At 37.7% G+C, this 22,947-nt stretch overlaps 1 protein-coding gene across 5 annotated transcripts in view; it reads right to left on the reverse strand.

Moving 5' to 3' along the window:
- The window catches only part of ROCK2 (Rho associated coiled-coil containing protein kinase 2), a 102,689-nt gene that overhangs the window by 15,287 nt on the left and 64,455 nt on the right, over window positions 1-22,947 (reverse strand). For 3 of the 5 annotated variants that reach the window (XM_075707214.1, XM_075707217.1, XM_075707215.1), the window contains exons 6-20: window positions 17,742-17,886; window positions 13,915-14,053; window positions 12,128-12,219; window positions 11,144-11,303; window positions 10,474-10,537; window positions 8,571-8,650; window positions 8,172-8,220; window positions 7,294-7,429; window positions 7,070-7,161; window positions 6,569-6,815; window positions 6,108-6,214; window positions 5,275-5,434; window positions 4,116-4,276; window positions 3,513-3,697; window positions 1,967-2,036 (exon numbers count right to left, since the gene is read on the reverse strand). In XM_075707214.1, coding sequence (XP_075563329.1) covers window positions 1,967-2,036; window positions 3,513-3,697; window positions 4,116-4,276; window positions 5,275-5,434; window positions 6,108-6,214; window positions 6,569-6,815; window positions 7,070-7,161; window positions 7,294-7,429; window positions 8,172-8,220; window positions 8,571-8,650; window positions 10,474-10,537; window positions 11,144-11,303; window positions 12,128-12,219; window positions 13,915-14,053; window positions 17,742-17,886 — 1,887 coding nt within the window. Of the gene's footprint in view, window positions 1-1,966; window positions 2,037-3,512; window positions 3,698-4,115; window positions 4,277-5,274; window positions 5,435-6,107; window positions 6,215-6,568; window positions 6,816-7,069; window positions 7,162-7,293; window positions 7,430-8,171; window positions 8,221-8,570; window positions 8,651-10,304; window positions 10,317-10,473; window positions 10,538-11,143; window positions 11,304-12,127; window positions 12,220-13,914; window positions 14,054-17,741; window positions 17,887-19,594; window positions 19,736-22,947 lie in introns of those variants that run through there. The other 2 variants (XM_075707213.1, XM_075707216.1) reach the window with 2 other exon arrangements.

Raw genomic sequence — 22,947 nt, forward strand, 5'->3', positions numbered from 1 at the left:
GAAAGGAAAGAAAAATTATTTTGCTCTGTACAGTCAAATGACTGTATACAGTTAAAGTAACAGACAACTGCAAGTGCATTTAGTGCAGGAATTTCAAGTCTCTGGCCTATCCACAACACTCAACTGACCTCAATTCTCCACTTCTCTCCTTTAATGTGTGCAACTTCTTGATCTACTAAAACTTCAGACAGTCCTTCTCACTGACCTAAAGACCACAGTAAAATCTTAAGTTTCCTTTAATTCAGAAACAAGCATTTTGGGCTCTACCTGCAGTGCGACTGGCTGCAGACTGTGAATATAAATTAACCTCCATGTGCTAGTGATGATTTTTAAGTACAATACCTATTTATTCTGTCATACCTTACCACAATAAAGCAAAAACTCCCAACAGATCTTGTACTGGGTTTGCGTGGCAAGGTTTTGGCAACGGGGGGGCTACAGGGGTGGCTTCTGTGAGAAGCTGCTAGAAGCTTCCCCTATGTCCAATAGAGCCAACGCCAGGCGGCTCCAAGATGGACCCGCTGCTGGCCAAGGCTGAGCCCATCAGCAATGGGGTGGTAGCGACTCTGTGGTAACGTATTTAAGAAGGGGGGCGTGGATGGACACCCCTGCAATTGCAGCTGGAGAGAGGAGAGAGAGTATGTGAGAGGAAGGACTCTGCAGACACCCAGGTCAGTGAAGAAGGAGGGGCAGGAGGTGCTGCAGGCACCGGAGCAGAGATTCCCCTGCAGCCCCTGGTGCAGCCCATGGTGAGGCAGCTGTGCCCCTGCACCCGTGGAGGTCCATGGTGGAGCAGATATCCACCTGCAGCCCGGGGAGGACCCCACACCAGAGCAGGTGGATGTGCCCAAAGGAAGCTGTGACCCCATGGGAAGCCCACGCTGGAGCAGGCTCCTGGCAGATCTGTGGACCCGTGGAGAGAGAGGAGTCCACACTGGAGCAGGTCTGCTGGCAGGACTTGTGACCCTGTGGGGGACCCATGCTGGAGCAGTCTGCTCCTGAAGGACTGCACCCTGTGGAAGGGACACACGCTGGAGCAGTTTGTGAAGAACTGCAGCCCGTGGGAGGGACCCACGTTGGAGAATTTCATGGAGGACTGTCTCCTGTGGGAGGGACCCCCACACTGGAGCAGGGGAAGAGTGTGAGGAGTCCTCCCCCCTGAGGAGGAAGGAGCAGCAGAGACAACGTGTGATGGACTGACTGCAACCCCCATTCCCTGTCCCCTTGTGCTGCTCGGGGGGAGGAGGTAGAGAAATCAGGAGTGAAGCTGAGCCCGGGAAGAAGGGAGGTGTGGGGGGAAGGTGTATTAAGATTTAGTTTTTATTTCTCATTACCCTAACTCTGATTTGATTGGCAATAAATTAAACTGATTTTCCCCAAGTTGAGTCTGTTTTGCCCGTGATGGTAACTGCTGAGCGATCTCCCTGTCCTTATCTCGACTGACAAGCCTTTTGTTATATCTTCTCTCCCCTGTCCAGTTGAGGAGGGGAGTGATAGAGCGTCCAGCCAAGGTCAACCCACCACATATCTCTACCAAGTTTGGCTGTAATCCAAAAATTTCCTTCCAAGCCTTAAACGCACATGTTTTGTCACACCACGTGATTCTGAGAATACAGCTCTTCTCTTCCATGCAGCATGGAAGAGATGCTGAATGTAAAAGGCATGAAACACACAGAAAATTATTCACACTGGAAAAATAAGCTGCTTGATTTCCTCCTTCTAAACTGTGTTTGGGACTCCCAAAGCTGAGACATTTTTTAACACGAGCTCTTTCACACTGCTCAGTGAGCAAGAACAAGGAGTGATGGATGACAAGGCTGCAGACAAGACTGAAGACGGACACAAGAAAAAGGATTAGCTTTAGATTAGAAATGTGAAGCGCCTGGATGGCTGAGGAGGAAGAAGAAAAGCTAACACTGTAGTTAGTAATCAGATTACTATAAAAATAAAGAAGCATAAAACATACTGAGAAATACTGTTCAGCTTCAAGTTGGTCTTGAAGCTCTTTCATTTGTCCATCTGCTTCTTGACGCTCCCTAGAAAGGAATAACACACTTTAGAAGAAAGGATATGAAGATCATAGAATCATAGATTTAGGTTGGAAAAGACCTTTAGGATCATCCAGCCCAACCATTAACCTAACACTGCCAAGTCCACCACTAAATCAATTAAGGGTAGAGTAGTAATTTCATGTTTCCTGGCTTGGTGGCTGGATTATTTTTAATGAAAGTAAAAACTAGGAATCATTAAGGTTGGAAAGGATCTCTAAGGTCATCAGTCCAACCATCAACCCAACACCACCACTAAACCGTGTCCCAAAGTGCCATGTCTACCCATTTTTTTGAGATATCCCAAACCAGTAAACATAAGACAGCATTCACACTCTTAAGATCTTCAGTCATTTCCTGACCAAAGTATGGTCAGCAATTAAACTTGAGGCTTCCTCTAGGTACCAGCTCTCTTTTTCACTTATACAGCTGATAAAACTGCACTAATAAGAAATCAGTTTAATACTGTTAACACACTAACTACAACAGTGTCACATAGTTTAACCAGTAAGAGAGACTGATAAAGGAAATGGCCACCGACAGACTCTTATTTCCATGCAAAATGTCATTGATCTGACAGATTGTTTTGGGTCTCTCGTTTGCTCGAGTTTAGTCTGTGAAAACATGTCTGTATTCATTGACACGCCTCATTTCTTGAATTCCTCTGTTATTAAAACAACTCAAAGTCAATTAGCCAGTCCATAACAAAGAACAGTCATGCAGCAGAAAAGCTTTCTGCCAGTGTTTCACACTACAGCAACCGCCACACGAAGCCACCTGCTAGGTGAGTAACTGCATCTTGCTGACAGAAAAGATAAAGCACAAGGAGATAAACCACCAGAAGTCATAAAGAGGCTAAGAATGAGATTCATCTGATATATGTGCTAAACTTGTCTTTTCATTCACAAGAATGTCCTTTATGTTAAAAAAAAAAAAAAATTATTATCAGGTGCAAATATTGCTTTTAAGTCCTTGAAGAACTGCAGGGATTTAACAAAACTCCTATTTGAAGGCCCAACAGATGTGTTTAAACATCTTTAGTACTGGATATTTCCAATGGTTATGCTTCAGAGCTCTGTATTAGTATTCTAGAACTCTGATAAGTTCTTCTGAACTAATAATGCTAGTAACTTTCCTCTTCACTGCAGTCCTATGTCATTAAAAAAAAAAGTACCTAGATTTTCTATTAAATAAGTGTTTCTCTGAAGTCCTCACTCTATTTTTAAGCTGTTTTTTTAAGATTTTCAACGTAACAAACATCTTTTACTACTAGTCTATACACTGCTGAATCACTAAGGCAAATCTCAACTAGAGTCACTGTAAATTATTTTAAACAAGTTTTGCACTGTAGAGTAGCATATCCTGTGCAGCAATTTTATTAAATTAATAATGCTCTCAGCTTTTGCAAAAAAATAATTACAAATCAGTAACATTATTAAAAAAATATAGAGCAACTCTGCATACTTGCGGAGTTCATTATTTTGTTTTTCCAGACTTAATTTGATTTCCTGAAGATGGTTATTCTCCTGTTTTAACTGCTTCTCTGACATTTTCAAGGAGTTGACCTGTTGTGTTTGCATCTTGAGGTCATTTTGAGTGAGACAGCGCTTTTGTGTTTCTTGCTCTATTTTTAATGTCAGGTTTTTTACCTGAAAAATAAACAGAAACCTGTGAATTTTACAGACCTACACAGGAAAGCAACATTTAAACAGTGTCTCTTATTGACTTCCTCTACACTTTTGTACAACATGCTCACATCTTTCGATACGTCAAAGCTGTTTCCTGAATAAAGGCATTAGCACACAATAAATAAGTTATTTTTTCCATGTCAATCTCACAGCATTTTAAATTCCAGAAGAAAAACTTTTTAAGATCAATAACACTGAAATATTTCAGAAAAATGAAACCACACTGTAAAGTAGACTTTTTAAAGCTCCGAATACAGAGAATGAAAAAGTTGCTACCATTTGCATTCACAAACATTCCTAAATATAGCTATAACAGGGAAAATATTACAACATTGAAAACCAGGTTCCACTCAAGACTCCTTCTGTCATTGTTCCTTACATCTTCATTTAGTATATCCTTTTGCCTAAGGAGCTCATTGATTTTCTGTTGTGATTGTTTGAGATCACAGTCCAACATGGAGCGCTGCTTTTCAGCTTCTAACAACCGATTTTCTACTTTTTGCTTTAAAGCTCTCTCTTCCAAAAGTTTCTTCTCCATTTCTGTGAAGCAAGAGATTTAAGATGTTAGTCAGTGTAAACCAGGGGCTTTTGGAGGGCCAGGGGAGGAGGAGGAGGTCTATCCCATATTAACAATAAGCAACATGTTTAACCTTTTAACACTGAAGAGAAAGATTGCACCATAAACCCACTCCCAGAGGATGCTTCTGCAAGCATTCCTGACTGACAGCTATTTCCTACTTTTGAGTTTGAAGATAACTTCCAGTTTATCTGCAACACATCTGAGATGGATAAAAAGGGTGGATTTTTAAAAATAATCCATCTGAAGTGTTGCTTTGACTATGGTAATTCGAAATCATTTAAAGAGTTGAAGCTGTTCAGGAACCTGATACGCCAAGTGATTCAGCCATTATTACTGAATCATTTGCGCGTCATTTGAAGATCTGCAAGGATCTGTAAGTAGCTTTTTAAGTAGCTGCAATAAACCATTTAATTCAAAAGTAAGAGCCATCTTCTGGAATTGTTCAGAAATTATCCCTCTCGCCAAGGGATTTCAATTGTCATAAGATGCACCAGAATATGCACAGTGACTATGGAAGCCTAGCAAAGGCTTTGCTATTTCTAACTCTATCTGGTCTACATATTTAAATCATTAAGTTGCTGACATGCTTTATTTAGGAAGACACAAAAAGGTATGAGTACACTGAGTAAGAACACAGATAAGCTCTTAAAAATGTTTCAAGCAGTTTTAGTAATATAAGTTTAAGAAAAATTAATTTAGAATACAATAGCACAGGAAAAGAATTAGTGGTGTGTGCAATGGAGAACCTGTTTTACTCCAAGTCTAAAACATTGCGTCTTTAACCTAGCAAAGCAAGGACGAAAGGACTATGACTCATTTTTATGACACTAATTATATTTAAAAGAACAGGGTAATCAAGGAAAAAAGCCTAAACTTAGGCTTCCACTAGCATTAAAAGATTATATTATCTACTTTGTATAATTTACACCTAAGTCCAACTGTGATGTCAAATACATACCTTTCATGGCTTCAGATTTTGCTTCCTCTATAGACTCATAAATCTTATTTTTGTCTGCTAATCGTGCTTTTGTGGCTTTATGTTCAGCTTCTTCTTGTTCAAGGTTCTGCTGCATAACTTTGAATTTATATGTCATATCTATTTCCATGTTGCTCTTTTCCTGTTAAAGAAGAAATTACATTGAAATAAAACATTAAATACATCAGGTTAAAGAAAAAAATTCAGACAACAGTAACATGCTGCTTGGAAGTATGCTAAGAGTAGAAGAGGCAGCTCAGACTCTGAGGAGCTAACTGAGAACTCATTTCTACAAATGTTTTTCTATGAATGGCAAAGTGCTCCAAAAATGCACAATGACATTCCCAGTTGCAAACAATTATAGAATTACTGCCTTAACAACCAACATTCTGTCATAAAAGCAGCTCAAAGATTAAGGTTACTGAGTATTTTTTTCAATACTTTTGTTTCAATGACAAATTTGTAGAAAAAAAAATATCAGCAGCAGCTTTTTTATTTTTAGCAATATTGAGAGTTTAAAGAAAAAAAATCAGGTGAAATTAAATGGTGCTTCTGCACTGTTAACCTACACACTGGAGTACATGCACTTTAGAAGTATAATGTATTATGATCTTAAGGGAAATGCCGTCTTGTTTTCCCCACTTCTCATATTGCAAAAACAATGAACAAAAAAATTAAAGAAAAAGAAAGAATAAACACTGAAAACAAGGCTTATTTTTTGCATAGATTTTGTCTCCATGTCTCAAGTAATAAAAGCAGAAATTTAAAAATTCCATAAGAATGTAACACCAATGTTCACTTAGAAGTGCTGTTACCTTTTCTAAATCTGTAAGCTTTTCCTGCAATTGTCTCTTCTCCATTTCCAGTTTGGCTAATGCACTCTTTCCATTTTTTACTTCTTCTTCCAGGCTAGATATTCGACCTAAAAGTGATGAAAACATCAATGAGGCTGGGCAGAGTGTGGAAAAAGAATGTACCGTATCTACTTCGTGATAAAAATTTTCAAATGTAACAGCTTCTAATTCTGATTATTAAGAACATCTCCCTTCAGAGTGAGTTTAAAAGTTATCAGTAACATTTTATAAATGTTATCACATATCTTCTCTTAAATGTGTTATCATATATCTTCTCTTAAACGTGTGTCCACACTTACAGAACATTGTATAGAACAGCATGCTAATCTAGTCACAGTCTGAAGCTCAAATAACATCATCAAAACCTATTTTTATTTCTGAAATCAGAAGCAAGTTTAACTTCAGAACACTTGCGGGAATACCTTGTAAATCACTGATTATCTCTGATCCATGACTTCGATCTCTCCTTTCTGATTCTAGAGCTGACTGAAGATTGAGAAAGTCCTTCTCCAGTTTGAGTTTAGCATTCTCTAGCAGGCAATTCTTATCTTGTAGTTCTCGATTATTAGCTTCCAGCTGCTGGATTTGCTTTGTGCTTTCTGTCTGGTTCTTCCTTAACCTGGCTGCAGTATCAGACTCTGATCGCAGCAAAGAATTGGCTTCATCCAACTACGGATTGATAAAAGCATACTTCAGAAACAATTAAAATATAACACCTACCATTTCCACTGCAGAATACTAAGAAGAAGATATACTAAGAAATAAAAAGGTATGTATTTTAAGATTACTTCTGCACACCAAAACATGACAAGAAAGAACAGCTTTTAAAACGCCACTACACATTCTAACTCCCTCCACTACTAGTAAAATCTGTAGTTCAAACAGCTATTATTTTAAAATATACATATATAAAGTAGGCATACCTGTCTTTGTAGTTGATTGATTTTCTCATTGGATATTTGAGAGTTCTGATTTCTCTTTTTTAAATCTTCAAGCTGGTCTTTCAAACTGTTAACTGTAACAAAAAAAAAAAATCAACATTGTTAATCACTGTCATGAAAAAGCTTTAATTTGAGCTGTAATTCATTTATTTATCTTTTAAAAAACCCACATCAAAACAGAATCGTTCAAGCATGGTTCAACATACCCTCATTTTCCAAATTGCGTTTCTTATCTGCTTCATGTTCTGCTTTTCTCTGGTATTCTGTATTCTTATGCTGAAGAAGAGCCTTCTCTCTTTCTAATTGTCTGACTGCAGACTCTACATTCTTCCTTGAAGTTATCTGGATATATTTTTAAAAAAACACCACTGATTACATACAGAAGAATGGTATTCTTTAAATGATAAAAAGACAGCTCATGCACTCAGTTTAGTTTGTAATGGAGAAAGACACAGTCCATTTGCCTGCTGCAAACACAGCGTATCGGAACACATGGTCAAATCCAGCCCAGGAAGACTATGGCCAGGAGCTTCTACAATTTAAAACCTGTTTGATTGTTTGGATTTGATAAATCTGGTAAACCTACCTAGCAGTGACTCAGGAAGCACAGAAATACACATGTACTGTAAGGTCTCAACACACACCTGGATGCGCAATACATTAAGTTGTACACGTTCACTAAAGATATGACAAATTTGTAGTAGCACTGAAGTGGAAAGCTGGGCAAGAAAGAGGGTCCTTGTACTGACACTCTTTGAACAGCACAAAGAATGGGCTTCCTCTTCTAGCAACACTACTTTCACATCTTCAGTTATTAGAAGCGTATATGGATTTTATTCATATTACTCTGTCCTCCAAATTAAAAAACGGATTCTGGAAACAAATGTGTAGTTGTAGTGCAGAAATCACAATGAAAATATTTTAGCAATGACAACAATTTCATGCTTGTGAATATCAAGAAATCAACTGGTATTACTTGCTATAAATACACAGCTACTCAAAAGTAATTTGCTGTTCCCTAAGGAAAAAAGCCTCCCATAAATGGTAAAGTCCTAATTCCAATAAGAAGTAACTACGGACTTACCTCTTCATCTAGCTCTTTCACTATCTTCTCTAAACGAGTATTAGTAGACCTGAAGAAATTTGAAAAATATTTTTAAACCCTGCTGATTATACAGAAATTAGAATGTTTGGATGTGTCTGATTAATTTTATGTAAGATAATCTATTTTCAGCAATCACATGAAACTTCAAGGACTGGGGAAATTCACTCAAACAATAGAGAGATTCTTAGGGAGAGTTAAGGCAAAAAAAAGAAAACAGTTGTCACAGGAGTAGCAAGAATTAAGCCAGCAATTTACAGTAAGCTCTGCTTGCGGGGTTGGGGATCCCCAAAATGGATTAAAATGCTTTTAAGCATTTAGAAACAAAAGGTGTAATAAAACTTCTTTGTAAATATACCAAACACATCAAAACAGTCTCACCTGTACTTCTGTTCTAGTTCATCTTTGGCTTGTAATTCATTACTGAGCTGTTCTTCTAGCTTGTTTAGTTTTTTCTGAAACTGTGTAAAATGTCAAAAAAGCATGGCCCACATATAAAAATGCTATCACATAAAACAAATGTAATTCATTTAAATAACAAAAGAAGAGAAAGTGAGGAAAATTAATTCAGCCTTCCACTACATTATTTTAAAACCATCACCAGAAGGTTACATCTTTACAATGTATTAATCATAATGATTTCAAACATACAGATCCATAGTAATGAAATCTGCTGCAGGCTACATTAAATCTAACCATCGCAGAGTTACGTGCCACAGATTGTGAGTCATGACATTTCTACAGGCAAAAAATATTGTTACTGGCCCTCTGCTGTACTCTTTGTCTGTAGACAGAGGCTTTCCACTGGAGCAGAATTTTTGGGATAGTCTTCTCTAAATAAAATTAAAAAAAAAAATAAAAAGGGGGGCACATGACCAAACTGAACAATATTGAGATAATATTACTAAGCATACTCAATGACCTCACATAAAGAAAAATTTCTTAGTCTAACACATACAGAAGTTAACAAACACTTTTCAAGTTTGGAAATGCTTTGTTTTGCTTACTAAAATATTACAAAGAAATTGTGAGTCACATACCCAAATATTCATGAAATAAATTATAAATAATAAATTTTGGAATCGTCTTATGTCTTCAGGCTTTCAAGTGCATTTATTTTCCTCCCTTCCCCCTCCTCCTCTAACCTCCATACATAAAATGTAAACGTGGTTTTCTAACACACTTTATAATTGTTACAATTAGAAGATTCCCAGAACAGGGACACTGAAAAGGACACCAAGAACAGAGATTAATTGCTTGAGAAAATACAAATGAAAAAGGTTGTCAGAAGTGAAATGCAAAATTTTACCAACAACACTTACTATCAAAACATAAAGCAAATATCACGAATGTGACACTATGTATTTTATACAGCAGTAGCATTTCTTTTTAAAAGGGAATCTGTAAAACTATTAATCTATTCAGCAATGTCTAAAACTATTCATCTATTCAGCAATGACAGGAAGGAATGAAGCAGAGTCTGATGAACATTTGCATTTAAATTTATGCTGGTCAATACATAATGCGTTTCCTTTACTTATTTTTTAAACTTTGAAAAGGAGTTGTAAGTTTTAAGAAAAGTTAACAACATACTATCTACACTTGAATAACACAAATGTTTAAGTAACATAATGAAGTAAGTACATGAAAAATCCATAGCATTCCCCTGTCATCTGCAAATTTAAATTCAATTGTCAATCTTCAAAAGCTAGATAAACATGCTCCATACACTCACTTCAACTGAGAGCATGATTTAAACATTCCTTTATCGCTGCAGGTGACAATTTACGTTTCCAAACTGAATAAATCAGTCATGAATCACTTAGGCAAGCATGGAGCCAAAATTCAGAACCTTCCCAAGAGTGATGCTGTTTGTGGCAAACAGAGCCTTACACATTTGTTTTCCAAACAAATTCTAGATGCCAAAAGAGTTCAAGAAAAATCTGTATTCGTTCATCTTTATACTATAGTTCCTTAATGACTGAGCACAACTGTTTCAAAATAAAACGTGTTTACTGTTAACACTTTGGTGAATAAATATTAAAGATATTTCACATTCACACAAATTATGTAGCTTTTTTTTTATTCCTTTCATAGTTCAAATAATACACTTACCTCCTTGCTGTCCTGTAAATAAAAAATATCATTTTTATTGAGGACCATTAAAAGACAAAAAGCCCCCCCCAAATTTCTTGAAAAGTTATTTTAGACTTTGTCTTTTCCTAACAGACATTAACAAAATTAGTTAATCATACCATTAGTACTTACAAAAAAAGGCACTAACCTCATTTTTACTAGATTGCACGGATTCATTTTCTCTGCAAGACTGAGAGGAGTCACTTAGCAACCTGTCAAAAACAAAAACAAATCCCTCCAGTTCTTATTCAAGTTTTCAACAACTCTGGCAACCTTGCCAATCAAGTAATTTTAATCAATTCTCTCAAGTCTTGATTTGTCCTACGCTATTCTCAGAATGAAGCTTGTTTTATTTCAGTGTGAGTGCATTTTTCCGATTTGAATCTTTTTTTAAATGAAGTATAACATATGTTTTCAAATCTGTAGCAGCTTATAATTTTTTAATTAATACAATTATGTCTTAACTATTTGAGTCCTAGCAAGCTATTATCTTGTGTAAACTTCTTCTAAAGCTACTAAGAAAAAGCCACTTCAGAACTAAATTACAAATCTGTTAGTATTTTAATCCTAAAAGATGTTGCTGAGAGACTATATAATTTTGTGCATATAAAAATACTGTGTTTAATCAGAGTTATCAAAATAACCAAAATAGTAGCGAATGATATATTCTACTTAAACTCTGCATTGTGTATCTTCACAATTGGACATATATGAATATAACGCAATGAATAAATTATGTATCTAGAGTGAAAAAAGGATAGGATGTAAGAAAAATCTGCAGGTGTATTTCTAAAAATGTATATTAAAGTATTACATACAAATTGTCTCTGTAGTAGGTAAATCCTATAAAAGGCAGCTGGTTTCCCACGAAGGCTTTGGGGATCGGAAAGGTTTCCACGTCTCCCTTGTCGTCCTCAATGTCATCAAAATTACTGCTATCTATATCACTGCTAAGCTCAGGAACAACAGGAGCAGCAGCTACAAAAAGGGGAGAAAAGATCAACTTCACTCCAAGATTCAGCCACTTGCTATATACTGCTATCTCTGTAATGTTAAAAAGCCTGTAAGTTGTCCTGCTAGTTAAACATCTATTAACCATGCAGCAGATCTGTAAATATTACTGTAAACATTTTTTTCTACAGAAATCTATTTTTACATTAGTTGCCTAATGCATAGAATATCTAATGCCCAAAATGTATTTGCTAAGGTAATCACATTTGAGAACAGAACTCTAAATACAATCATCATTTTAAGAAACTTTAGTAAATATATGACTTCAGAAGCTACGATCAAGCTCATGATCTGAACTGACATACTTTGGTTTTTTGCCTAAAGCTATCAAGTTCACAATGCCTTAAAGGAAAAGCAGTAAAACTGACAAGACTGCTGTCAAACCACCATCTTAACTACAGACGGTTAAAAAAAAAAAAAAAACCAAAACAAAGAACCCAAAAAACCAACAAAAAATCCCCAAACAAAACAAGAAAAGCCATGAAGAAACAGAACCTAACATGCATTCTTTTTAGTTAGATTTCTAAAACATCCAGTTCTGTTGTTCAACACAGAAATCTATACATTAAAAGCATGATAAAGGTAAGGATAATTCCAGTAGGAAAAATGTGGGTTTAATAACCCTTACTGAAAAAAGTTTTTATAATACAAATTATAAATATGGAAGTTTGAGCAAGATTCTTGATAGATAGAAAATACTTACTTCATTTACACAGCCTAAAGTTTTTTTTTTTCATTTCTATTATGGCAAATACTGAATAAAAATAGAATTTTTAAGCTAATTTACTTACTCTCTCGAATGTTGTCCCAGTTCCACTGATCACTCTTGAAGAAAGGGTGATGCTTTATTTCTTCTACCCCATTTCTCCCAAGCCGCACATCCCTAAACACAGCAATTAAGCCAAATTCACATTAGGAAAAACAACACTTGTTTTTTGTTATTTAAATTTGGACTTGTTCATAAGCAGCAAAGAAACTTTCAGTATAGATTGTCTGTGTTAACCACATTAATGGTGAAATGAAAAAAAATTTTTAAAACCACCAACCACTGATCTGCAGTTTCTTATACAAAATGTACTCTGTTTCTTAGTATGCACTCTCCCTGCGACTGCTAAAATGTCCAGAATTTGGAGTCTGCCACGTGGGGAGTAAAGCAAGAAAGAGAGCACTGAGGCAAAAACGAAGAAAAAACTAAGAACACAAACAAAAACCCAACACCCTCGGGGGGAAAAAAAAACTGCAGAAGTTCCATGTCTGCCAAACCACATGACAAACCTTAAGACGCAAGTGAAGGAAGGTCTGACTTACTGCACAGAACACTTATTCAAAGCTGGACTGAAATAAGTATTTTAAGAATTCCATCCTCTGCCCCGTAACTAACCCTGACACATCTTTTGCTGATATTTGCAGAAGTAAATCTTAAGTGCAACATGAAACTTTCAGTTTGACCAGAAGAGTCTCTTTTAAAGCTATCTACAAGAACAGGACATAAAAACAATGCGTGAAAAAGAACTAATAAATCATAAGGTCAATGCTTGTTCCTTCTTTAAGGGCTTCAGCAGTGATCACGCATACGGAAAGAAGGCATCTGTTTCAAATAAATCGCCTGAGAACTGTATTAAATATAAACAGGAAGACGGACACACGTAGTGGAAGTACACCTCGCCGCATTTACATTATTAAATTCTACTCATATTTTCTCTCTACCCTTCAGCTACTAAGGGTGAAAAATGCTGTTAAAGCACATCCTTCCTGAGTAACCACAATCTTGCTCAACAGAACAAACAATCTCTCTTTGAATGCAAATACCATTATAAGGCATTTTTTTTTTCTAATCCCTCATTTTCTAAAGGCTAGATGCTCTGCTGCAGCCAAGTCCAAGTGACAACAGGAAAGCATAAGAAGGCATCGTCGATCCAGAGTTAACTATGGACCTACAGCATTCTTTTTTTAAATCAGAGAAACTGAAAATGATCTCTGCTTTCTGGAACTACAGAAAATGTAAGCGTTCAGGTCAAGAAGCAGCTCACACAGCTTAGTATCAATGCGTGTCGGTTCCACAAAGGGAGACCTCCAGGATCTATTTATAGCCAAAACAATTTCCTTGCTGGTTTGTTAGCTATACTTGTCAATTAATACAACAAAGCAAATGAAAAAAAGTTCAAACATTCTAAGAAAGCTTAAACAAACTCAGTAAATACATGCTTATTTTCATAAAAGTATTTGCTTTCATCTTTTTAAGTAATACCCACTTAGACACTGCGCACAATTTGCTCCCTGCCTTGGAGCTTACAAATTACTTCCAACCTTACAGGTTTGTTACTGTATTACACACTGCAATTGGAAGGGTTTGGCTGGCACAAATTGTGGTGTTAACAAGAGCTGTCAGAACTGCTCATAGAAATAAAATACAATACCTGGAAAAAACACCCCAAAAGAAAAACTAGAGAGCACGAGGTTTTGCAGAAGAGATTTGAACAGACATCAGGAGAAGTAATGGAAGGAATTAATTTTTACAGTGTACACGTGCTAATACTGTCCAAAATAAACACAGTACCAGAATAATACATGCACTTACCTATCAGTTAAAAAGGCACAGATAAGGTTCTTTGCATGCTTAGAGATTTCCACATCATCTGGGAAATGTAATGAGTTCTTATGATCCATAATTTTACTGTATGTTCCTACCAGTGAGTCTGCATAAAAAGGAGTATCACCTGAAAATAAAATAGTAAATTGACTGTGATTTTGAGTCATGTTCAAGTCACGTAAGTTGAAAAAGACAAAAGATATAAAGAAAAGTCTACAGGCAGTTTTATTTAAAACAGTCTTTTATTTAAAAAAAAAAAAATTGTAATGCAGGGTACAAAATAACATATACTACTAAAAATACTCCTTCCCCAAAATGCCTGTGTTACAAAACTAAACTGTTTTCCACGCTGCACATCACTACAAAAATTTTGCTGGGTGAATTACATCTTCTGTTCTACCTGAAGACTACTACTGTGTTTTCTAATTTACATGATGGCTGACACCCACATAAATCCCCATCTTTAAGAGCTTCCATGGGTATAATGGACCAAAACTCATTAAAGATTTGCTAACACACATTTGTTGGAGGGAATCCACCAAAGCGCATTTCAGAGGCACGCAGGTCTACCCTGCCTACCCCTGGAGCTGCCTAAGGCAAGTCAGCTCTGAGCAGGAGCCTTCACAGTCTGTTACTGCGCTGTTAAACCCATATTAACAAATCTTGTTGACTGATATTAGCTTGGGTGCCCATACTAACATAGGCAGGTGGCTTTTAAAATCACAGACCTTTCTCACCCGAAGGTTTGCAGCATAGGTTTTAGTTAAATCCAGTTTCTTTGCATATATCCTTAAGAAAGGTAAAACTGGGACAACTGAACAGAATCAGTATCGATAAAGATAACTGATGTTCAAGTTAACTGACAACATTCTGAATATACAAGCGGTTCGGGTCAGTAACCAAGAGGCCGAAACTTTTACGCAAATCCTTCTGCACAACTAATCCACAGTTTAATGGAGAAGGTGAACAATGAATCACGTAAGCTCGGCTCTTTCCTCCATCCCGGTGCGCTGCATGCAGACGGGGATCACGTGGCAGGCCAGTCAGTCAGCATGCTGACTGCATGCTTCCAACAGGGTACTAAAAATTTCAAAAGCTGAAAAAATGTACAGACCAACAGACAAAAACCATTCAGCTTTCAAAAAGAATGTAAGTGCAACAATCCTACCTTTAGCCTCTTTCTGTCATTTTATGGCAAAATAAGATACTAGTAGTTTCCACCTTTAATGAAATATCTGGACTAATAGTAAATTCATTAGGTAGCCGTACCAGTACATTGGAGGGGGGATCACCGGTATTTGCTGCTGCCCCCTTCTTTCCAAACCTTCCCCTTCTCGGTTGTCTTCGGTCTCAGAAACAGCTTTGATTTAGTCCGTATCTCAAAACTACCCTAACTCAGTGAACTAAGGTAGTGTTAGGATCCATTCTCTGACCAATGTTTTAGCTTTTAGTTAAGTGCACAATAAAAAGTAGTGCCGTTTTCATTAGTACTGTCTCTTTACTAAAACCAAAACAGAATGCTTTCTGTGCTTTCTTCAGAGCGTAAATTTTTAGAAGACCATAGACAGAAACGGATATGTAAACACAAACAAAAATAGATACTGTCTACCAGTGTGTGCGATATAGAGAAACTAAGTAAGATTATCAAGAGAAAACCAAGTGTGAAAGTCCACAACGGCTTTTAAAAGTAGTTGCTGTTAATGGGACCTTGAAACTGATAAGGCTATTTAAGAACGGAAATGATAACGTTAACATTGGTTTATGTTACATGTTGCTGAGAGTGAAAAAAAAGAAAGCTTCAATAGTCAAAATACCATAGGATAATAAAGGGATAAGGGTTTAATCAAAGGTCAAAGTTAACCCATATCAAATACTCCAAACCATTTTATCGGTGCCTGTCTCTTAACAATATGTATGTGGGAGTAGAGGATCTGTCTTGAATAGTATCATCACTCCTAGTTCAAAACCCAAGGACCAGAAAAGCTACGCTGCTATTGAAGAGAAGGTGCATGTTTTTCTAAACACTTTGTCAAATGAATTTGACCTGAGACTCAAAACCACTGTGTTTGTAAACAAACGCATTGAAGGAAACCATGTTGGTGCTGTCAGACAGAAAATCCAATTGAGATTAGAATATGACAATTTGAGGACAACAAATAAAAAAAATACAGGGCATAACTAGGCCCTGTAATTGTAATTACCAGTATAAAGGTGAAGCAGGTTTTAACATTTTAAGAAGACTGCATAGATAGAAAATCACATCCACTTCAGAGGAAGAAAGAGGCTCAGATTAAAAAAAAAAAAAAAAAAAGCAGGAAGGAGGCTTCATGAAAAGCACGAAGAAAGAAGACAAGAATTCAGTGGAAAGGGTACAGTGTTAATCACATGTAGGATTATGGCACGGCTAAAACCGAAACAGAAACAAAATTGTTATTTCACTCCCATCACAAAAAGTGTCTGAAAAAAATCACACAGCTAATGAAAGTGAAGTTTTCAGTCTAGAGTATACACAAGAAAAAAATTATGTGCAGTACTAAAGAAGAAAGGGAAAAGAAAGTAGTAAAAATAGCATAGCTTCAAATACTGAAATAAGATATACTTTGGGAAGAAAAATACAGGAGACCTATGAAATATTACAAGTTTTCTAACACAACTCCAAACTCTAGGAATACTTATACCAAATAAAGCCCTTAAGCTTAGCAACCCATACCTTGGAATAAAAACACAGTGTGTTGCACTGAAATATAGATGGATTTTTGTCCTAATCAGGTACAGGCTCCCTCATATAATCTAGGTCCTGCAAAAACTGTACTTTCACTTTAAAAAAATGTTTTCATGAGAAGGATCGAAAGAGGAGAATCCTCCCTCTCAGATAGAAAGGCGTGGTGGGGGGGAAGCGTCTCTGAGAAAACATTCTGGACAGCTATGTCCAGTATTTTAGTAACTTTAGAATTTTATTTATTGCTAAAATCGTGTATGAGACACTTAATTATAAAACACACTTTTTGTAAGTCAAAATGCCTTAATTCTGAAAGACACAGAGATTGTAATAGCATCACATATCCAAATGTCTTTCCTGGCTCAGGATACCAGAAACATCACATCCGCAGTATTCCCTCAACATGCTGATTTGGATTTTTAATAATTATATGCTCAATTTCATCCTTCTATAATCAGTATTTTGCTACCAGACTATAATACTGATTGTCACTGTATTTTAAGATGCAGATGACTCATCTCCTTGACAGATTATATTCTATGTTCGTTGCCATAGCAGTCCAGTGTATTTTATTGGAAAATCCTGACTCAAGCATAAAAGAAAGAACCAAGCCATACCATTGCTAGTGCTGGGGGGAAAAAAAGGGGGGGGGGGGGGGGGGGGGGGAAGGAGAGAAACAAAAGGCAAAAAAGGAAGAAAGAAGGGAGGAGGGAAGAAGAGAAGGAAAAAAAAAAAGAAGTCCTGCCCTTCCCACTCCTTTCCCATCTCCACATGCCTGAAAACTCAGTACTGCCCCCGAGATGGCACAAACGTTCCTGAGATGATGAGGTAGCTGACCCCAGTTAAAAGTAGTCTAAGAATGAGTTTTAAGCTGAACCCGAGTCAGGGCACTAATCACTGAGCAAGCACGCAAACAGCTGTCACAGCGTAAAAGAGCGACAGAGAGCGAAGAGAACAGGAATGAAGCCACAGCATCAGCCAAAAGTCAGAGGCTGTGAGATAGTGAGGGACAGCCAGCCCCCTTGCAGCAAAGTACAGCTAAAGGCAGAGCAAAGACTCAACAATAATCTCATTAGCAGAAGAAATCACTACTTACCAACTAGCATCTCAAAAAGGAAAACTCCGACAGACCACCAGTCACATTCCCGTCCATAATAACCATCACCCCCTTGCGATTTCAAAACTTCGGGCGATATGTAGTCGGGCGTTCCCACAGCTGTATCGCAGCGCACCATACCTGTCTGTGCAACAGTAAGAATTCAAACAGCTCAATTAAAAATAATTCTGAGTCTTTAAACAATTAGTCTATCAGTAGACCAGAAAAACGTAAGAAATATAGCGCAAAATATTTTGTTTGAGGAATGTGTTTGAAAACATCTATTTTTTTTTTACCCGAGAAGCAATATGGACTGAAATGACAATTCCCGGTAACGTGTTCTCCCCTGCCTACTCCACAGTGGTTTTTCTTGATTACAACTTTCAAAAATTGACCAATTTTATTATTTTTACCACTGGTTTCAACACACCATATCAGACTGCTCCTTATCTCACTGAATGCAGGGACAAACTTCAGAAAAATTTTGACAAGTTATGAGTTCTAGGCCCTACATAGCAGATACATAACAGTTTTGTCTAATTCAGACAGTAAATCAAGTTATAGGCAAATTTGTATAGTCACACCTTGGTTTTTACTTAAAGATAGGAAAAAAACAAAAGGAAAAGCTATTTTTTAAAGAACAGCAAAGTTGTTTTTTTTTAAAAAAAGTTATTTTAATTAACATATTAACACAGTTGTATTAATGGAATGATTCTTCATCCTCTTTGTTTCACACTGAGAGTCTAAAAATGCAGGGGCTAAATGACGCAGAAGCATCATCAGATCTGCCAGCATGCTGGTTCAGACTCAGAAGCCTCGTTTCCTTTAATCAAATTCACTGCATTCATTCCAGAGACCAGATGGATGGATGAAATTAAATCCTGGATGAAGTTAGAGAAGTATCAAAAATACACTCATCTTTTATTCTGTCTCTCAAGCTCAAATCTTTTCTAAGTCATCTTGCAAAGTTCTTCGTGCATTTTGCCATCAGCGTTGGCTGAATATTAATACAGAATGTTAGCAGCAACAACTAAAGTCAAAATACATATTTAAAGAAAGGAAGAGAAACATTTTGCTTTGGGAACTGTATTGACATGTAACAATTAGACACCAAATTACAATATTTCTTTTGGGTACGATACGAAGTGCCAAAAGCTTTTATTTATGTACTAAACCAGAACCCTGGAAAGTCATGAAGTGGCAGGCAAAAGCTGAAGTGATGACTAAATACTGCAGAGACCTAAGGAGTACTTCAGATGTCCTCCTGGCAAATGCCTCTCGTCTTCTACGACTCCATGCTGAAGCTGAAACCTAAAGGAAGTTTTAACTTCTCAGTTCCAGAATGAAGAGCAGGTTAACTTCTGCTTTCTATACTATGAACCAGATAGCACATAGTTTGATAATCCCAGAGTAAGAAATGAAATTAACTCTTTTCAGAAGACCTAATGTATTCTTTGTACAAAGAATACAGATGAACACATTTTAATACTGGGAAATAAACTAAAGCCCAAAGGCTCACCTAAATATAACATTCCTAGATTTCTGTTCCTTTCATTTACATACTTGTTCTTCCAAAGAACTTGGGTGTTGCTCTGAATGTGTTTTCAAGTACTGGATACTCTTAATACCACAGTCAGACTAGCTTCTATGATCTCTGGCATCAAAGCCAAGTAAACAGGTAAGTCCCCTCTGTGCAGTACATGGCATCTTGACAGTCCCTACATTCTGCACAATGACTTCTGCCTTCTGTACTTCAGCATATGAAGAGATCTAAAGGATCTTTTTCTGGACAAGGTGTTACTCCTGTGTTTCAAATACTAAGCCTCTCTTTCATGCCTGAGTAGCACACTTACTATAGCAGTTCTCATATAAAGCTTCCTTTTGGTAGTCTCTGGCCAGTGTTTTACCTGAGACTTTTCTCATCACCTCAAAAGATGAAGGTCAAAAGATGAAGATGGATCTTGGAACTCCATCTCAACGGAGGCTCCTGCAGCTATGGAAGAGATGTGCAGTGCAGAATTTTAAAAAAGGCTGTCCACAAGACACAGCATGTTCTCACAGCTTATGACAACTTGGCAGTGAGGCTGTAGTGCTTCCTAGCATCACTCAGAATTATTATAACACTGAAGACAAAGCAGTTCAGTTTTCATCCTCAGGAGGATCTCCATCAGACCTGATGACCCACCATTCTGGATGAAGGCTGAGAATCACAGAATCATAGAATGGTTTGCTTTGGAAGAGACCTTTAAAGGTCATCTAGCCCAACCCCCCTGCAGTGAGCAGGGACAGCTTTAACCAGATCAGGTTGCTCAGAGCCCCGTCCAACCTGACCTTGAATGTTTCTAGGGATGAGGCATCTACCACCTCTCCGGGAAACCTGGTCCAGTGTTTCATCACCCTCACTGTGGAAAATTCTTCCTCATATCTAGTCCAAATCTGCCATCTTTAGTTTAAATCCATTACCCCTTCTCCTATCGCAACAGGCTCTGCTAAAAAGTCTGTCCCCATCTTTCTCATAAGCTCCCTTTAAGTACTGAAAGGCTGCAATAAGGTCTCCCTGCAGCCTTCTCTTCTCCAGGCTCAACAACCCCAACTCTCTCAGCCTTTCTTCACAGGAGAGGTGCTCCAGCCCTTGGATCATTTTTGTGTCCCTCCTCTGGACCCGCTCCAGCAGGTCCATGTCTGTCCTGTGCTGAGGGCCCCAGAGCTGGACGCAGTACTCCAGGTGGGGTCTCACCAGAGCAGAGCAGAGGGGCAGAATCCCCTCCCTCGACCTGCTGGCCATGCTTCTTTTGATGCAGCCCAGGATTCGGTTGGCTTTCTGGGCTGCAAGTGCACATTGCCGGCTCATGTCCAGCTTTTCATCCACCAGTACCCCCAAGTCCTTCTCCGCAGGGCTGCTCTCAATCCCTTCATCCCCCAGCCTGTATACTGATACTGGGGGTTGCCCCATCCCAGGTGCAGGACCTTGCACGTGGCCTTGTTGAACCTCATGAGGTTCACATGGGCCCACCTCTCCAGCTTGTCCAGGCCCCTCTGGATGGCATCCTGTCCCTCAGGCATGACAACTGCACCACTCAGCTTGGTGTCATCTGCAAACTTGCTGAGGGTGCACTCAATCAATGCAATGTTAATATCAATATGCTAATATCAGTGAAGATATTAAACAGTACTGGTCCCGATACAGACCCCTGAGGGACCCCATCTGTCACCGATCTCCATGTGGACATTGAGCCGTTGACCACTACCCTCTGGATGCAACCATGCAGCCAGTTCCTCATCCACCATATCATGAGGGCCTTTCACTCCCTCTTGAAGTTCTTTTCAGTAAACAAGAGCTGGAGAGTGCTTGTGTGGAAACATTAGGATAGCTCAGATCAGGTGTTAAAACTGCACCCGGGCTTGCACAACATGCTGCAGGCAATGAACTGAAGCAAGAAGTATCCAGCAGAGTCTTGGACGAGCTTCAGTGAGAAATAAGTTGAGTTCTAAAACAAGGAACACTTTTCTTCTTTCAGCTAAACTGCCTGAGCTCAGGCGATAATTCCAAATGGTAAACATCCCTTCTTTCGGTCACATCTCTTTGCAGCAGATATCCTCTAAACCTGGCTCTTCTAAAACCTCAGTTAACACAAGACAGCATTATGTACTGAGCCTGGCAGCACTAGCAGTTCCTGGCTCTACGATACCTACCGAAGCCAGCGATGCTGCTGTCTAGCTTCTTACAGAAAAGCTGAAGATTGGAGCCTGGTGAAACCTGCCCTGGGCTACCTTATCATACCTAAATACCGAAAGGCAACTACAATTCCTATTAAACTTGAGGCCAACTCTATTCAACTACAGAAATACTCACCTTGTTGCACATTTTAAAAAAAGAAAAAAAAATACCCAAAAAGCCCACAAACCCCCAAACCATCACAACTGAGTTACATAAACAGGCCAGTTCCTTTTATGTTTGAAAAGATCACTAGACCACTTAGCAATTCTTTTCACATACTGGTAAGGAGGAATTCTGCTGCAAGTGTCTGGACTGGCCTGGAACACTTAATAGGACACTGAATTCAATTCCACAGCAAAGGTCAAAAAAGTCTCTCACCAAACTGCAGCAGAATTTTCCTGGGCTCTCAACAGCATAAGGAAGATGCTAATGTGCACAACTGCTAAAAAGAACTCCAAATCAGAAAAAATAAATAAGTATTGGGTAAGCATATATTTTCTAGAAATCATCTTGCCAACACCAATATTATATTTACACAGCTGTGATGTGTTCATGTTTTGTAAGAAGTAGCATGCAATTTGGAGACAGTCCAGAACCTCTCAACTTCTAAAGCTTCCTGTGTAAAAAATTTTTGCCGTTCCACTGAGTCTGAGAAATATTAAGAACTTAATGTAATCTGTTAAAAAATTAACTTATTTAGGAGATCACTGGTTCATTGGTGATGCCCAATCCAAACTGGAGCTCATTATAACTCTTTACAAGAAATGTGCATGCACTTCTCGCGTTCATAATAGGACCAACCACATTTTAGTATTCCATTCTTTTAACAATAACAATAAAAAAGAAAGAAGGAAAAAACCCCCTTAGGTTCACCATTTCTGTGATCCCTAAAAAAGCATAAGGGATCACCCTTTTTTTGTAATTTATATTATAAACTTTTGAATGCTTTTTTGCATGTCTCTTCTGATGAACATCAGATTCCCTTAAGACCAACAGTTAATTGGCTCAAAACCAAGATTAATTTTTTTAAGGACTAAATTAAGAGATCAAGTACTACTTTTGAGTAAATGCTGCCCCCTAAAATACAAGCAAGTAAATCATCAAAGTGGAGGTAAACAATCTATTTGCCTTTAGAATAACAACTACAATATCAGCAAAACTGAATAGACTACTGAACCTCAATAAACAGCTGTAGTTGTCCAATTAAGTTACTATATTGTCACAGGAAAGAAAAAAAAACCCTAACCAGAGACAGTACTTCTAGGTACAGCTGAAGAGACATTAACTTGATGATGCAAATGCAAATTAAGTAGATTGCAGAGATTATACCAAGCACTGCCTAAACAATAAAAGAAAATCTAACACATTAAAGCAAATAAGCAAACAAAAGGATCACCCTTGCCAACAGTAATACAGAAACCTTTCAAAGGCCAGGCAAATCATAACACACATTTATACATAATTTTTTTAGAATCTGTTTCAATTTTT

The sequence above is a fragment of the Pelecanus crispus genome, chromosome 3, assembly GCF_030463565.1.
Source record: "Pelecanus crispus isolate bPelCri1 chromosome 3, bPelCri1.pri, whole genome shotgun sequence".
Taxonomy (NCBI): domain Eukaryota; kingdom Metazoa; phylum Chordata; class Aves; order Pelecaniformes; family Pelecanidae; genus Pelecanus; species Pelecanus crispus.